The 14,402-nt window shown below is 41.7% G+C and overlaps 1 protein-coding gene across 5 annotated transcripts in view; it reads right to left on the reverse strand.

Moving 5' to 3' along the window:
- Positions 1-283: 283 nt before the first annotated feature.
- Positions 284-14,402, reverse strand: part of qkia (QKI, KH domain containing, RNA binding a) — a 79,738-nt gene continuing 65,619 nt past the window's right edge. Inside the window, exons 5-8 of one of the 5 annotated variants that reach the window (XM_005925644.3) lie at positions 9,342-9,429; positions 7,501-7,941; positions 5,410-5,484; positions 284-4,169 (exon numbers count right to left, since the gene is read on the reverse strand). In XM_005925644.3, the coding sequence (XP_005925706.1) occupies positions 4,153-4,169; positions 5,410-5,484; positions 7,501-7,941; positions 9,342-9,429 (621 nt within the window). In that variant the 3' untranslated portion in view covers positions 284-4,152. The other 4 variants (XM_042222471.1, XM_014334632.2, XM_014334633.2 and 1 more) reach the window with 4 other exon arrangements.

Consider the following 14,402-nt stretch of genomic DNA (forward strand, 5'->3'; position numbering starts at 1 on the left):
ACTTTTTTTTGTTGGTTTCTTTTTTTGTTGTCAGCACAGAGGTGAGAGCGCGTGAGCGGCAGTGAGGGACATTTATCAACTCGTGCAGTTTCCAGTTAGATCTGTGCGTGTGTGTAGTGGTTTTATGTAGAGCACACGCGTTCATGTAATGTGCGTTGTCAGTCAGTGGAAGTGGTGGCAGGACAACTGGTTTTAATCGTGTTAGTCCGTGAACCAGACCAGAGGTAATACATTCATGAAACTGGTTATAAACACAAGACAAAATATCAGCAAGTTAGTAAAATTCTTACTAAGAATGTTTTATTAAAATAAATGCCAAGAGGTTAATAAGAAAAAAATAACAGCATACACCATGAAAACTAAATGCAAGCATGTAAAAATACTCGTGACAAGGAAAAAAAATAAACTAATAAAGTAGCTAATGAGTTAAACAAGCTGGGAATCAGCAAGAAAACAAAACGTAACAGGGAAAAAGGCAACACTCCCCACAAGAGACAGTTTTCGAGATGTAAAAGAGATGAGGGGAGGGGGCGGGGGAGAAGGAGGAGAGAGGGTTGTTTAAGGGCGAGGGGGATTGCAGTGGGTTTCATTTAAAAAAAAAAAAAGAAAAAGAAGAAGAAAAAAAGCACTCAGAAACATGATTAATATACATATAAAATGAGATTAGAAAAATACATTATAAACCTGTAACAATGGCTGTTAATTACATTATCATACATGTAGTAGGCAGGCCAGAGAGAATACGGTAGGCATAAGAGTCAACCTTTCCCCTGATGGTCTTATCCAGCCTTTCACAATGACACAGCAAGTTGTAACATTGCAGAGGGAATTTTCTTAATACTGTCAAATGCCGAATAACCATCTCTTGCTCCACTTTAATATTGCATTTCAATTTAATAAAAATAATAACACTGAAAAAGAATATTTCATTGACCTTTCACTGTAACAGCGTGATGAAAGAGCTATGAATAGAGGGGGAAAAAAAACAACAAAAAAACCCAAAACCGCCAAGTGTTATATTGGATTTAAGAATTCCTCGATTTTAATATTATTTCACCTTCCAGCAATAAACTGTCAGTTATTTCAACAGCTGAGAACTGTTTGGCGGTGAAGCGGGCCTCGCTTGTTTCATTATTCCAACATTTCAGCTGTCCAATTTAAACCTCATGATTGTATTGATAGTTTGTTGTCAAGCTGACGCTGAGAGACGTGGACTGGATGCTTTCAGTTTGCAGCTGTTGAAACAAAAACAAACAGGCATAGTGGGGACGACCCTCCCCACCTGCTGTTCGCTCTTCCATCCACTCCCTTGAACATCATGTATTTTTCTTAGCTCATAATAAAAAACAAACAAACAAACTATAAAAAAAAAAAAAAAAAAACATGTTCCGGCAGACTACTGGGTCACGACTGGCAGTTCAATTTGTTCTAGGAAGTTAGTCAAAGTCAACAAAAATCAAGACAATATCTCATTTGATCGTTAGAATCGAAATAACAATAATAATAATTAAAAAAACAGAGAACACAATCTGCTCATACAGCAGAGTAAAGGGCCATCAGGTAAAAGGAAAAGAGAAAAAAATCATTTCAGGAAGACAAAACCATGGCACATGTTTGTAGCTGGTCAAAACGACTGCTATTCTTTTTGCATAGAATAACTTCGGTAACGCCACGATACGGTGGCGGCTACCCTGCTCGACCTTTCAGAGCGTGTAACACCAGCCATTCCTCTCTGCGCCATCTTGGTGGGTGCTGGATATTATTGAACACAACTGGAATACTAGAAAACAGAAACCACTGTCGATAAGGCACTTTGATTTGATCTTTTTAAGCTCTCTAGGCGTCAGTCTCACTCTGATGCTCGCTAACTTTCCGAAGGGTCGTGACTGTTTTGGTCTTCCTTTTCCAATCATATTCAAGGTCAACAGCACGTCTCCCCCTCCCCTTCCCCACTTGGTCCCCCCCATTTCCCCTATACGGTTTTAAACTTTTTTTCTTTATTTTTTTCTGATTTTGTAACTGCAAGTAAAGTATCAAAAGCTAAAATTGCCAAAAATAGATCTTATTTTTTCTCATCTCCAGCACCCTGTAAAATTATCTTTTTTTTTGTTCTCTTCTGTATTTGAATATGCAATGACATATCTACATTTTTATATATTTATATATATATTTATATATATATAAGACGTATGTATAAAGCAATTTGAACAGGCAGGCATGGCTTTCACATCCTATTTTTTTCTTGAGAGAGTTAAACAAAAGATTGTGGGCTCAGAAGCTAGACTATGATCACAGGGAGGTGTGACACATTGTGGATGCGCTTTTGGATCGTTTACCTCGAGTTTAAAAAAAGAAAAAAGAAGAAATTTCATCAGTAAAAAAAAACAAAAAAAACACAAAAATGCAAGTAGGCTAAGATTATGCCAACTGCACGATTCAACTCATGTAAAGTCTTCAAACTGGGGTTAAAACTTAAAATACATTTAAAAAGAATTAGTCAAACGTGGAGATGGAAAAAATGGCAAAATAAAACATCTGTTTGGCAACGTGGCTGATGAAACAACTTAATATAGAATCCAGGTAACATGGCAAAAGCATTTATGTACAGAACTTCAAAGTGCCCCCCTCCCCCCTTTGCTGTCACTGTGTAACATGTTGATTTAGTGTTGATTAGCATCTCTTCACCTTAAAAGAAAACAGAGCAGTAATGGGTGAGAAATCATCTAAACTGACTGGCTGGCTGGCTGTTACAGCTGAAGGCAGGCACTAAAAATTCACACCCTTTTAAACTCTTAAAAATCACAAAGAGAGCCCTCTGTGAGACAGATGCATAACTGCAGATATATAATTCACTGGCAAACCCTTTGGCTAAATATGCACACTTAATACTTTTTTTTGTCTTTGTGATCACAGCTCAGCTAACTCATTGAGATTTTTTTTTTTGTCAAAATACATCAGGCACTGTATAGTGGATGTAGTGTGGATGGGGGGGGCAATTTCCCTCTCCCTCCCCCCGAAGCCTCAACACACCCTACTTTCATTGTAGTATTAATTAAAAACACACACAAAAACACACAAAGAACCATCAGCCCAAGTAGTGACCTTCCCATCTTGCCCTTCATCATTTCTTAAGCTTCTGCAGCCTGCTTTGAACATCAGTTGGCGTACTGCTTTAGAGCTAACCACCTCGCCTTGGTTTTGGCTGGTCAGGTTTAAGCAAAAGCTAATTAGTCAAATATGAACAACAGGGGAAAAAAAAAAGGACAAAATCAAGTGGAGAAAATGACTAAAAAAAAAAAAGCATTAAAAACAGACAGGAGAAAAACAAAACACATAAATCATAAAAAGCTCCTTTAGCAATCATTTCAGCCATGCTTTTTAAAAAATTAAATAAAAACAAAGACAGAAAGCTGTTTAGAGGGGCACACCCAGAATGTGTCAGCTCAAAAGTACATCTTAGAGCTCAACAACTGAACTACACGTGAAAATGACAGAAATTAAACAAGTTAATGTGAGTGTATGTTCTCTTTCCTTCTGTTTCTTTTTCTCTCCCCGTGGGTGGGTTTTGGGACAGGGTGGGAGCAGGTAGACGCTCTTATATCTATATTTTGAGGGAGGGGAGGAGGGGCTGTCAATCTGAGGGCCATTACTCTGAAACCAAATGGTTTGCGTCAAATAAATACTCAACTTTGATTCATACAAGTGAGGTCACCACATCAGAGTAATTAGAGGAAGGGGGGTGGGGTGTGTGGGGTGGGGGTCTTTATTGCTATGTAATTCAGTGCAGATTTATGAGTCATACCACAAACACGTCCACCCAGTGTGTGATTCATGAAGAAAAAGAAAGAGAAAGAATGGGAATCGAACTCAATGAACAAAGGGAAAAAAATATTTATGAATATCACACAACTTTGTTGGGTTTTCGTTGTGTTTCTGTGAAGATTCTGCGTTGGTTTCTACTTTTTTTCTTTTCTTTTTTTTATTGTCAGAATGTGTTAGGGTAACTGTACGGGCAGGCGCCTCTCTCTCTCTCTCTCTCACACACTTGCGTCCGAGAGGCTAGCAAAAGGCAATTACCAGTTAACTGATCAGCAGGCAGGCTTGGGGCGGCTCGTCATTGGGTGAAGAGTTCAGAGGTCAGAAGGTCATGTGTTAGTTGCCGGTGGCGGCTAGGTGGTTAGAAACAAAAACAAAACAAACAGAAAAAAAAAGATAGAAAGGATATTAGTGTCAGCAAGAAGAGACTGGAATGACATCATTTTAACAATAAAATGAATGCAATCTCTTACGTCGCCCCCTGCTCTTAGTCCCCTGCCAACATGAGGTGAACCCAGCTAATCTCACTGCGATCATGGCGCCACAACGGCATGATCCAAACTACTAAGCCCCACCCTGAATCAGGTAGCTTGGTGGTTTAAATAAAGCGCACATTGCCCCCAAAACCAAAAATAGAAGCAAAGAGAGGTCGAACAGACAAACAAAGTAACAAAAATCTAGTGTTTTAGTGTCGTTCGAGTTGGAATGCAAGCTCCAAACAGTGTGATTAGTGTTAAGGAGACTTAATAACTAGAGTTATGTGAAGCATAACTAAGACTAGTGTTATATGTGCAATGAATAGATGAATCGCTGTTTTCCGATTCGTTCTCTTTATTTAGCAGTATATTTTTATAGAATATAAATATACACAAAACCATAAATACATTTGATATAAAATGCTCAAATATAAAATGACAGTACCTCATGTACAACTGAAATATTAAAAATGTACTTTAGCTTTATTTCAATATATTTGCAATACACTGGAGAGAATGCAAGCTACCTCAGCTTATGTCTGTGCGTGCCTATCTTCCAGAGAAAAATCAAAAAATCAAAAATAAATGTAAATTTCAAGGTGAAATGGGGCCTGGTAGCAGCACGGCCACTTGCCTTATGCCTGCTATGTCTTTACGATACAGTATAGAAATTAGTCTCCTTTTTCTCTGCTCCCTATGAGTCGAGGAGATAAATCATGTATGGGAACAAGCCTGCCCCATTTTAGGCTCTAATCTCACATCAGAGGAATGTCATTATACACTTTCAACACTGCCTGCAAAGTACTACCTGTCCTGGCTTCACAGCTGCAAAAACCCAAACCTTTCAACATCACTTTTGCCTGAGCTTTGACATATACACAGTCTGCACATACTGCATATGTTAAGTACTAAATGTAAACAAAATGTGCATACCACAATCAACCATTTAGCTGGCGTGTGGCAATACGGGGTAGGAAAGGTGGCAGGGGGACAGGAAAACAAAACAAAATGCAATACAGACAATGTAGAAATTCCCAACTAAGGCATCGAGGCATAATATAATAATCACTGAAATGCATAAGTCAACATCAAAGTGTAGCTAAGAGACTAAACTGACCTCTGTCAGCGGTCACAATCCTTTGGTAAGGATGGACCCGCGTGTCATGCCGTCTCACTTTAGTAGCCATTGCACCTAGATTGTAACAGGTCCACAGGGTTAGAAACCGTTCACTTTGAGGAGGGCAAAAACAGTCATTTGTACAGTGATAACATTCACATTTTAACCATTATAATGCTCGGATTACACAACAATACACAGAATAACATAATACAGATTATAGTACATATACACACAAGCACGTCTTCTTTTTTTCCTTTTACATGTAGAAAAAATGCAGTAGAAAAAAAATTATACAACTTTTTGGAGATTTACTTGGTATTTAAAAATGCATAACTTAAGTACTAAAATTCCACAGTGCTCAGAGTTATATATGTGGGTGGGTGGGGGGGCAGGTAAAGGGTACAGGCTCCAGGGCTGTCTAGAAAAATAATGTGATTCTTCCTGTGGGATCCAAAAGGGGAACAGAGAGAAATTTGTCTCTTCATTTTGAAAGGTGGGGAAATCCAATACAGCTCTGATGGTAATTGAATAGTGCCAGACACCACCTGCCTCTCCCTCTCTCCTTCAATTTCTCTTTCCCTTTTCAACATTTCTCTCCAGGTCAATCTGCTCACTAGCGGCACAGGCTGTCATTTCCCTCCTATATTTGTCACATCTGATTTCTTTCTACTGCAGCGGTTGACACCGCCTCGTATGCATCACAAAAACTGTTTGTGTGCCACACTATGTTCAAGTATTACAAATTTCAGATGTGTGCATGGATTTAAAACAACAACAAAAAAATGAAATAGAAAAACATTTCCCAGAGGAAGCGAGGACATGCGAAATAAGTTATAAAAAAAGATTTTCTTCTGGCATTATCAAGAGCAGATTTTTTTGGCCCATGACTACACAGCTAACTACACTACTCTGAAGTAGCAGATGGCCTGACATTTCTTTATTCTCAGAGAAGCCGTTGGTGGCTAGATACAGTAGCGCAGGAAACTGAGCCAAGTCTGTGAGTATGTGTGTGTGCGCGCGAGTATGAGAGGGAGCGTGTTCCACAGGGCCCTGTGTTGCTGAAAGCACCAATCGATAGTGTGAGTAAATAAAATGCACTAAGCTGGTGTAACCCTGCAAGTTAAAGAGAGAAAAGCCAGTCAGCTGCCCCTGTCTGTTCTACACATGACTCCCAGAGGCACCTCAAATACACAGGTCAGCTAAAACCACACTTGTGTCTGCTGCTGCCAAATGAATCTGTGAACATTAGTGAAGTGCAGTGTCAAATTAAATCTGGAAAGCGGCTAACAAAGGTTTCTCCTGCCTAACGCGGGAAACGGCTTTTCTTTTGTGTTAACTAGAGCCTTAATATAACATATGGGGACGGTACCAGGCCTAAACCTAGTTCTTTCTTCTTTGGTAGCAGATGAGCTGAGCTTAAAGCACCGTTGGGGATAAACACAACATATATTAGACCCCCCTCCATATTGGACTTTTTTTCTGACACAAAAAGTAAGTGGAGCGTCAGGTGTTAGCACAGTGCTCCGGTTCAACGGGGCTAGAGCTAAGACAATGGAGAAAGGAAAAAAGGGAGTGAGTGGGGGAATTTAATGAACATCCCCAGTGGGAGTGAGAGAGGGACTATCTGCAGGCATTGAGGCCTGCCTGCAGACAACAGCGCAGAGAAATAATTTCAAAAGCTGCAGAAATCCAAGGGGATCTGCCGCCAGACTGAATAAACCTCTAGGCCAGTGCATGAAAGGGTTAGGGAGCAGACCTGCGTGTATGCGAGTGTGTTACTGTCAGTGTGCCTCGTTTCACGCTGAGGCAAGTGCAAGTCCACCTATAATAAACCTTGCAGACAAGAGGCAATATAAACCTGAGAGTGCAACTGTTTGGCAAGAACGTAACTAAACAGTGAATATCTTTAGTCTATAGAGAACTTCCCATTAGCCTGGCCCTCACACAAGGTAATTATTGCCCCCCATTGCCATTTAACAAAGTGTCCATGAGCAACATAGCTGGTCATCCCATCACCAAGAGCTTCATCAGTACATCCACCCTGTGAGTTTGTCTGTTTTGATCCTCAGGTGGACACGACATATTTACCTTTCAACAAGTCCTGACTGTGGCTCATGGAAGCCGCGTCCAGCACCCCAGCTCCGGGGTAAAACAAGCTGGCCTCTTGTCCAGGCTGGCTAAAGCTGGTCGCTGTACCTGCGGCACCCATGCTTCCCCAGGCTCTCTTACCTAGAACCCCACTATGCTCGATGGGGTACTCCAGCAGGGAGGTGGGTGCCAAGGCATAAGGGTACTCGTAGGGGGTGGTGTAGATAAGCCCGCCATCCGGTGTGGGAGGCACCAGGGTGGGGGTGCCATTGGGCAGCATGGCAGCCATCTGAGTGGGCCGGATGAGGTTCATGATGGGGGCCCCGGCTGGCGTCTGAGGCCGCAGTGCCTGGGGAGGCAACACCTGACCTGTGGAGGTCGCTATGAGGCGAGGGCCCTGAGCGGCTGCTGCCGCCGCTGCAAGAGAGAACGCAAGGGTGGCTGCCATAAGCAAGAGAGTGAAGGACAGGAACAGAAAGAAAGAGGACAAGAGATAAAGTGTAGTGTGGTTGAACAATATCACAGATGAAAAGTGAAGTGTGAAAATACGAAAGGGGGAAAGGAAGGGTGAACAGGAAGTGGCAGAGAGAGATAGAGAGAAAGGGGAGAGGAGCAAAAGGGAAAATTAGTCCATGCAATGATCATGGTGGTGAACCACAAAAGCGACAATCTTTTGCCAACATTGCCAAACAAAATTTAAAAAAAATAAAATCACCCCACACACCAAAACACAAGAAGCACAAAAATACTGAAATAACGCCATCATCCCAGTGCATCTGAAGCAGACCGATCACCACAGCAGCTACACATTCACCTACTGGAAATGATATGGGTGAGTTAAACGACACGCATGCCAACAGAAACAGAGCTGTTGACTTCATATAGAGGAGGAGGCAGTTTTTATGGCATAAATAAATAAATAAGCAAAATGAGGAGAATTTTGAACTTGATGTGAAGGTCAGAGTGGGAGCATTTAAACTTAAAGAAATGCCCATCCTCTGCAAAGTCAGCACTCAGTTTGTGTTGGATGACAAATGGACATACAAATATAATTCTTATAGAGGCTAAGCATTAGCATGTTCTATAAGCTGTGCCACACAAGCTTCCCCAAAGGGAAGCCTATTAAATAAAGTGCTTTTGTAACTGCAGTTGGGTGGTGGGCTACTTCATCATGGCTCCCATTTAGGCAGATGTTAAACGAGAAAAATTCAACAAAGAAATTAATCGCTTAAACTTTCATTTTAAAAAAAAAAAAAATGTGTACAGAATAACCAATTTTTAGAGACATTTTTAATTAAATTTTGATTAATTATTAAGAAAATAATCACATGCACAAGTTCAGATTAACTTGCCATTAAGTCAAACATTGGGGCTGTATATGATTTACATTTTCAAACATAATTTGGTGATTACAAAACACACGTGAATCAGCAACTGACATGCAGAACTGAGCAGGTGAAATACAGCAATGTGCTTAATATTTAAAGTCTGCCAGGAGCGAGTAAAACAGGGTGAATGCATGTGGATTGCAGGGGAAAGGATGGGTGGATGAAAGGATGGCAGAGAGGACAAGAAATATGGAGAAAAATGGAACAGAGGTATTCCTACTTATGGTTGGAAAACAGTTTTGAAAAAGAGGTCTGCTCATAGTCAGAGATAATATGATGTATGCACACAGTGGAGCTGACTGCACATTTATTTAATGAAAACCAAAAGTATGAGTTAATGGGAAATATTGGAAAAATATCATTAAAATATTAAAGGTTTTTATTATGTATGGAAGAAAACTGATGGATTATAGAAATTGGGGATGCGGTTGCTTTTCACTGCAGCTCACTTACGTGTTTTGATGTTGTTATCTCTGTATGTCCCATTGAGAATAGCTAGCTCCATCAGCTGCATCTTCTTCAAATTGTCCTCTCCCTCCGCCTGTTAAAAAACAAAACATTTTAATACTCGCATTAACACACCTTACATTAATTAACATGAGCCGACAACTATCGGACAACTAAAACAATCCACATGATGACCATTTCACCTAACCGCATGTCTGGCTGTTGCCGTTAAATCATTTGGACACGACGTGTCATCTGCTCTCCAGAAGCACTGGTTGGACTGGGTTTAGGGAAGCAGATATGAGATAAGCTAAAGTGCTGTTGTCGTGGCAGAGTGCCTTGTTGTTACTAAAATGCTGACAGAGACATTAAGTGTGGGAATGCATATTCATAATCCATATCAGAATGATAATTACTGTAATTTTCTTTGCTCCCTTGTGCGCAATCAAATGCGCAATAACCGCACTGGCTAATGTCAGTCCTGTCAATTAATGTTTGGATAAATAAATACAAAAGCAGCAGCCACTGTCATTATCGCCAAATTAGGGGACTGAAATTATTCACGGAAAGCAATTAAGATAGCACCCCTCCTTCCTCCTCCCACTCACCCATCCATTCCTCCCAGTTTCTTTTCTGCACCTCGCCCCACCCCACCCAAACTTAATTTCCCCTTAAGCTACCGAACATCCAATAACCATGACAACACAAACCCCTCCCTGTGATTTTCCAGGTTGTACGTCATAATATAGGCACAGTCTTACGTGGCTTATTCACAAAACCGAGGGTGCACGTGAAGCCTTGCTGACCTCAGGTTAACCTCAAGTCAGTTATTGATTTTATACCTTTTGCTGGTTCAAGGTAAAATTGTGACACTTGTTCCCTCACTAGTTCATCTCGTAGGCACATACACTCTGCACCAGCATTTAAACGCCTCATGTGTGCACAGAGTAAGGCAAACCTGTCAGGGTGGCAGGAATGAAAGCAGAAAGGCAGATACTGAACCTCCTCCGTTTCTCTATTTTGTCTAGGTGCAGAGTGTGTCTCCTGGACTAATTCACAGTTCAACAACAGCCTGCAGCTCCATTCACAGGACGATAAGGGAAGAAAAGACGTGGAAGGAGAGAGAGAAAGAAACGGAAAAAGAACGAGGGCTCAGAGTTAAGCCCTCCCCTGAGACTCCTCTTCAACACAGCCACCGAGAGAGGAAGAGAAAGAGCGAGGTTAAGCAAGAGAAAAAGTGACAGAGGCTGGTCTCCCTTGACTAAATATAAAGCTGTGGCTTCAGAGCAGTCACAGCATTCAACAGTGTGTCTGCGTGTGTGTGTCTGTGTGCACACGGCATGTTTAGTGTACCACAGAGCTGCCAATTAATGAAGCAAGGAAATTTCTTTTCCTTCGCTACCTCCACTGTGATCTGTCTCTCTTTTCTTTTAATAGGGAGGTCTTAAAGCATGAAAACGACACAGAATTATTCCAAGCTGCAAAGGCTGATCAAACAATAACTAGTGATTCAACAGACATGTTTTTATTTTCCAGGTAATTAGAAATTGATTGATTAAACAAACAGCTTTACATTACCAATAATTAACATCTAAATTATCATTAATTTCATTCAAAATGGCGTCCTAATATTCACCTCTGAATCAAATATTTTACATCTAATCAAATGACAACTTATGCTAACTAGCACATTCAGAAATTGGTTAAAATAAATAAAAAAAAATCAAGCTACAGGCTTGAACGGTGCTGTATGACAGACAAGTCAAGACAAGGTGTTAAAATAGCAGCCAAGCACTATTTTACTCCCTCGCCATTAGCTTTGGAGGTGAGCAAAGGGCCGCTTGACATGCAGCTTCAACACTAACTGAACACGGCCCAGGTCAGTCGCTAACATGGACCAATAAACCCTCAACAATAGAGAGACAAAATCAGTACTAATTAGATGCTGCAATCTCTACGTAAACAACCGAACACGTGAATGAACAAGCCCTGCCAATAGACATTAAATCCAATATCATCTCTGTTTCTTCCATTTCTGGGATCACCTTTAGTTACTTACGTTACAAAGTCAATATAATCATAGTGTCTACAACCTTGCGCAGTCCAGAAAGTGGGACAAGCCTGCCGTTATTTGCTAATGACTCTCATAAGTCAAAACAACCATTTATTCTCCTGCTTCCCTCTAGTTGTGTGTCTGGGTCTCCCTAAAAGTCCATAATCCTTTCTCTGGAGCTGGCTTAAGCAAACGTAAGCTTCCCACGTCCACAAGTATGCTCGGGTACAAGTGATGTGAATTTCATCATCAGACCCAGAGCATGAGGGTTCGTGCAAATGTCTACATACCTGCCTGTTTTCCGGAACCGTGGAGAGAATTTACATTGTAATGCACCAACTACGCAAGCGCCCCGGGTGGAGGACTTCAAGAAGATTTGAAATAAAATATTAGAAGAATGACTACTCGGCTGCCGGGTCTGTATCCGTAACAGAGTATAATCAAGGCAGTCAAATTGAGGGATGAAAAGTAAAGAGAAAAAAATACAAAATGAATCACATAACTACTGCAGAGGAAAATCATGACGAGGGGCTGCATGTGTAATACATTCAAAGCTCAATATGTTTATTCTGACAATAATAAATCACACAATCTTGCCCGTGTCCCTACGTGGAGAGCTGGATAAAGAATACCAATTCTGCTAAAACCACACTTGCATTCAAGTTTTATTTTACACACAAGCAGAAAAACCTCTAACTGTAATTTAAATGAACTGTCTCTTATATTAAGATCTAGCCCTTAATGAGCACATAGCATCCCAGCAAGCTTAGTGCAAAGAACACAGCATCAGTTTGGTTGCAACAGACTAAGACTTAAAAAAGAAAAAGACATAATAATTAGCACATTTCAGGGGTAAGACTCTAAAGTATATGACAAAACGATTAGGGGTTACTTAGTAGGAAGCTGCAGATCAGGACATATGCATTCAGGGATGTGGGTGTTACATGTGTTGTGTGTGTTGAGCAATGATGGATCTGCAGGGCTGTGGGGGTTAAATGGGTGCAAGGGGAAGGGGGTGCCACCATCCATCCAACTCTGCATAGGTGGCACACTGCCTGTTGAGAGGAGAGAGACAAAATAGAGGGCAGCGAGAGGGGAAAAGCACAGATGCTGCTGCTGCTGCAAGGATGAGGTGTGCATTGCTGTGTGTGAAATGTGTACATCCTCAGTGGAGGGCTGCCGATATAGCTCCAGCCTCTAACAGTTTGCTCACTAAACCCCCCAAACGCAAGACAGATCATTTCTGTTTTACATCTGAAACAAGCTCATTTTCTGCATCAAAACACAAAATCCCTCTTGCAGCATTGCCACCACTTTTCTCTGTAGTAGGTTTTGGGAAGTGCTGGTTGTATTAGTGCTACAGTTTGAGCAAAACAACAACTGAAAAATGACAGGCTCAAAATGGCTAAAGACAGCCATTTACACGGGCAGGAAACAAAAGACGGTACTGCAGAAATCATGTTGCTTCCCCCCGCAGAAGCACAGATTAGATAAATGATGAACGGTACCTGAGAGAGCAGTTAACACTTAAATGTTGTCTTGCTCAAGGTGTCGTCACAATTAACAGACTCCTCAGTCGGCATGCACAATAAATAATAAAATCTTCATTCTGATGCTGCACTAAGTGTGTGTGAGAGCTTCTTTGTGTGTGTCTGTAATGATCTGGCTGCTGGAATTCCCTAGAGATGAATAGCTCCTGGATTACAGAATGAGAGGGATGGGGAAAGGAAGTTTTCTCTTATCATCTCTTACATGCACACATGAATGTGTGTAACAAACACACAGACACACACACGCTCCTGTCCATCAGTGAAAAAGCCACTCAATAAAGCTGCTCTATCCACAAGAATCAGATTCAATCAATGAGGCCTATTTGTGAAATCAGCAGAGCGGTAAAAGCTATCAGGGACAAGCAAGACGGAGGGATGAGGGAAGGTGGCGGAGGAGGAGCAGGCAGTGTGATGAGCTAAAGCAGGTGAGCCATGTCCCAATGCCTACCTGACAACCCGGCGATGAGGTCACTAGATGCATGCTAAATTACTGTCACGCTTCACTCTCCCGTGCCTCTTCTGATCACAGCTCGTGTCAGCCTTTTATATGAAAACAAACTGTAGCTAATGCTAGTTTTTATTAGACAATAGTGTTTAATGGCATTTACTGCATGTGCATCCCATGAATGATTGTGTACACTCACTCTCGCCCTGACACCCCGATTGAAGGCCCTTTCCTTTCCCCTCTCACCCACAGAAAAATGCAACAGGCGCCTGGATTAGGTTGGATGAGTTTCCTCGTGTCTATGACTGCAACTGAGGGGGAGTTTTTGCTCATATCTGGCAAGAGTCGCAGTCTATGCAGCTCAGCTCAGAGAGATGAAATGATGAGCAGTGAGAGATACAGAAAGAGAAGTGGAACAAAAGGGTAACAGGAGGAGAAAAAGCGCTGCGGAGCAAGTACAAGAGAAAGCGTGAAAGATTGTCCTTGAGTTGGTGGAGAGATGGAAAGATAGGTAGGAAGAAGAAAGGAATAGCTGAAGAATATGAAACGAGAAAAGACAGGCAGAGTAGTGAAAGCCAATTTGTCTGCTCCCTAGTGGGATGACACTGGCTAAGGCCTGCTTTCCTTCCCTGGCCTCTCTGCCAGTCATCACAAACAGCCGTACGCACACATGTGAGTATACGAGCGCGCACACACACACACACACACACACACACACACACACACACACACACACACACACACACACACACACACACACACACACACACACACACACACACACCTTAGGCCTTAGCAGGGCTAGGGTCAGGCTGTCTCCAAACTACTCCAATTACCTCAGCGGTAAACACTGCCTGCCCTAGCTGCCTCCTGGGGTATAGGAAGGCAGTATGTGAAGAACTGAGAATGAGAAGGGAGGGTAAGTTTTTCAGCAGAGGGGAGTGAAGGAGATGATATTGGGAGTCTCGGGAAGGGTGGAGTAGGTGACTTCATGTATATGGGTGGAACTGGCAGTGGCG

Source organism: Haplochromis burtoni, unplaced genomic scaffold, assembly GCF_018398535.1.
Source record: "Haplochromis burtoni strain Fernald_Lab_line unplaced genomic scaffold, NCSU_Asbu1 Contig_86, whole genome shotgun sequence".
NCBI lineage: Eukaryota > Metazoa > Chordata > Actinopteri > Cichliformes > Cichlidae > Haplochromis > Haplochromis burtoni.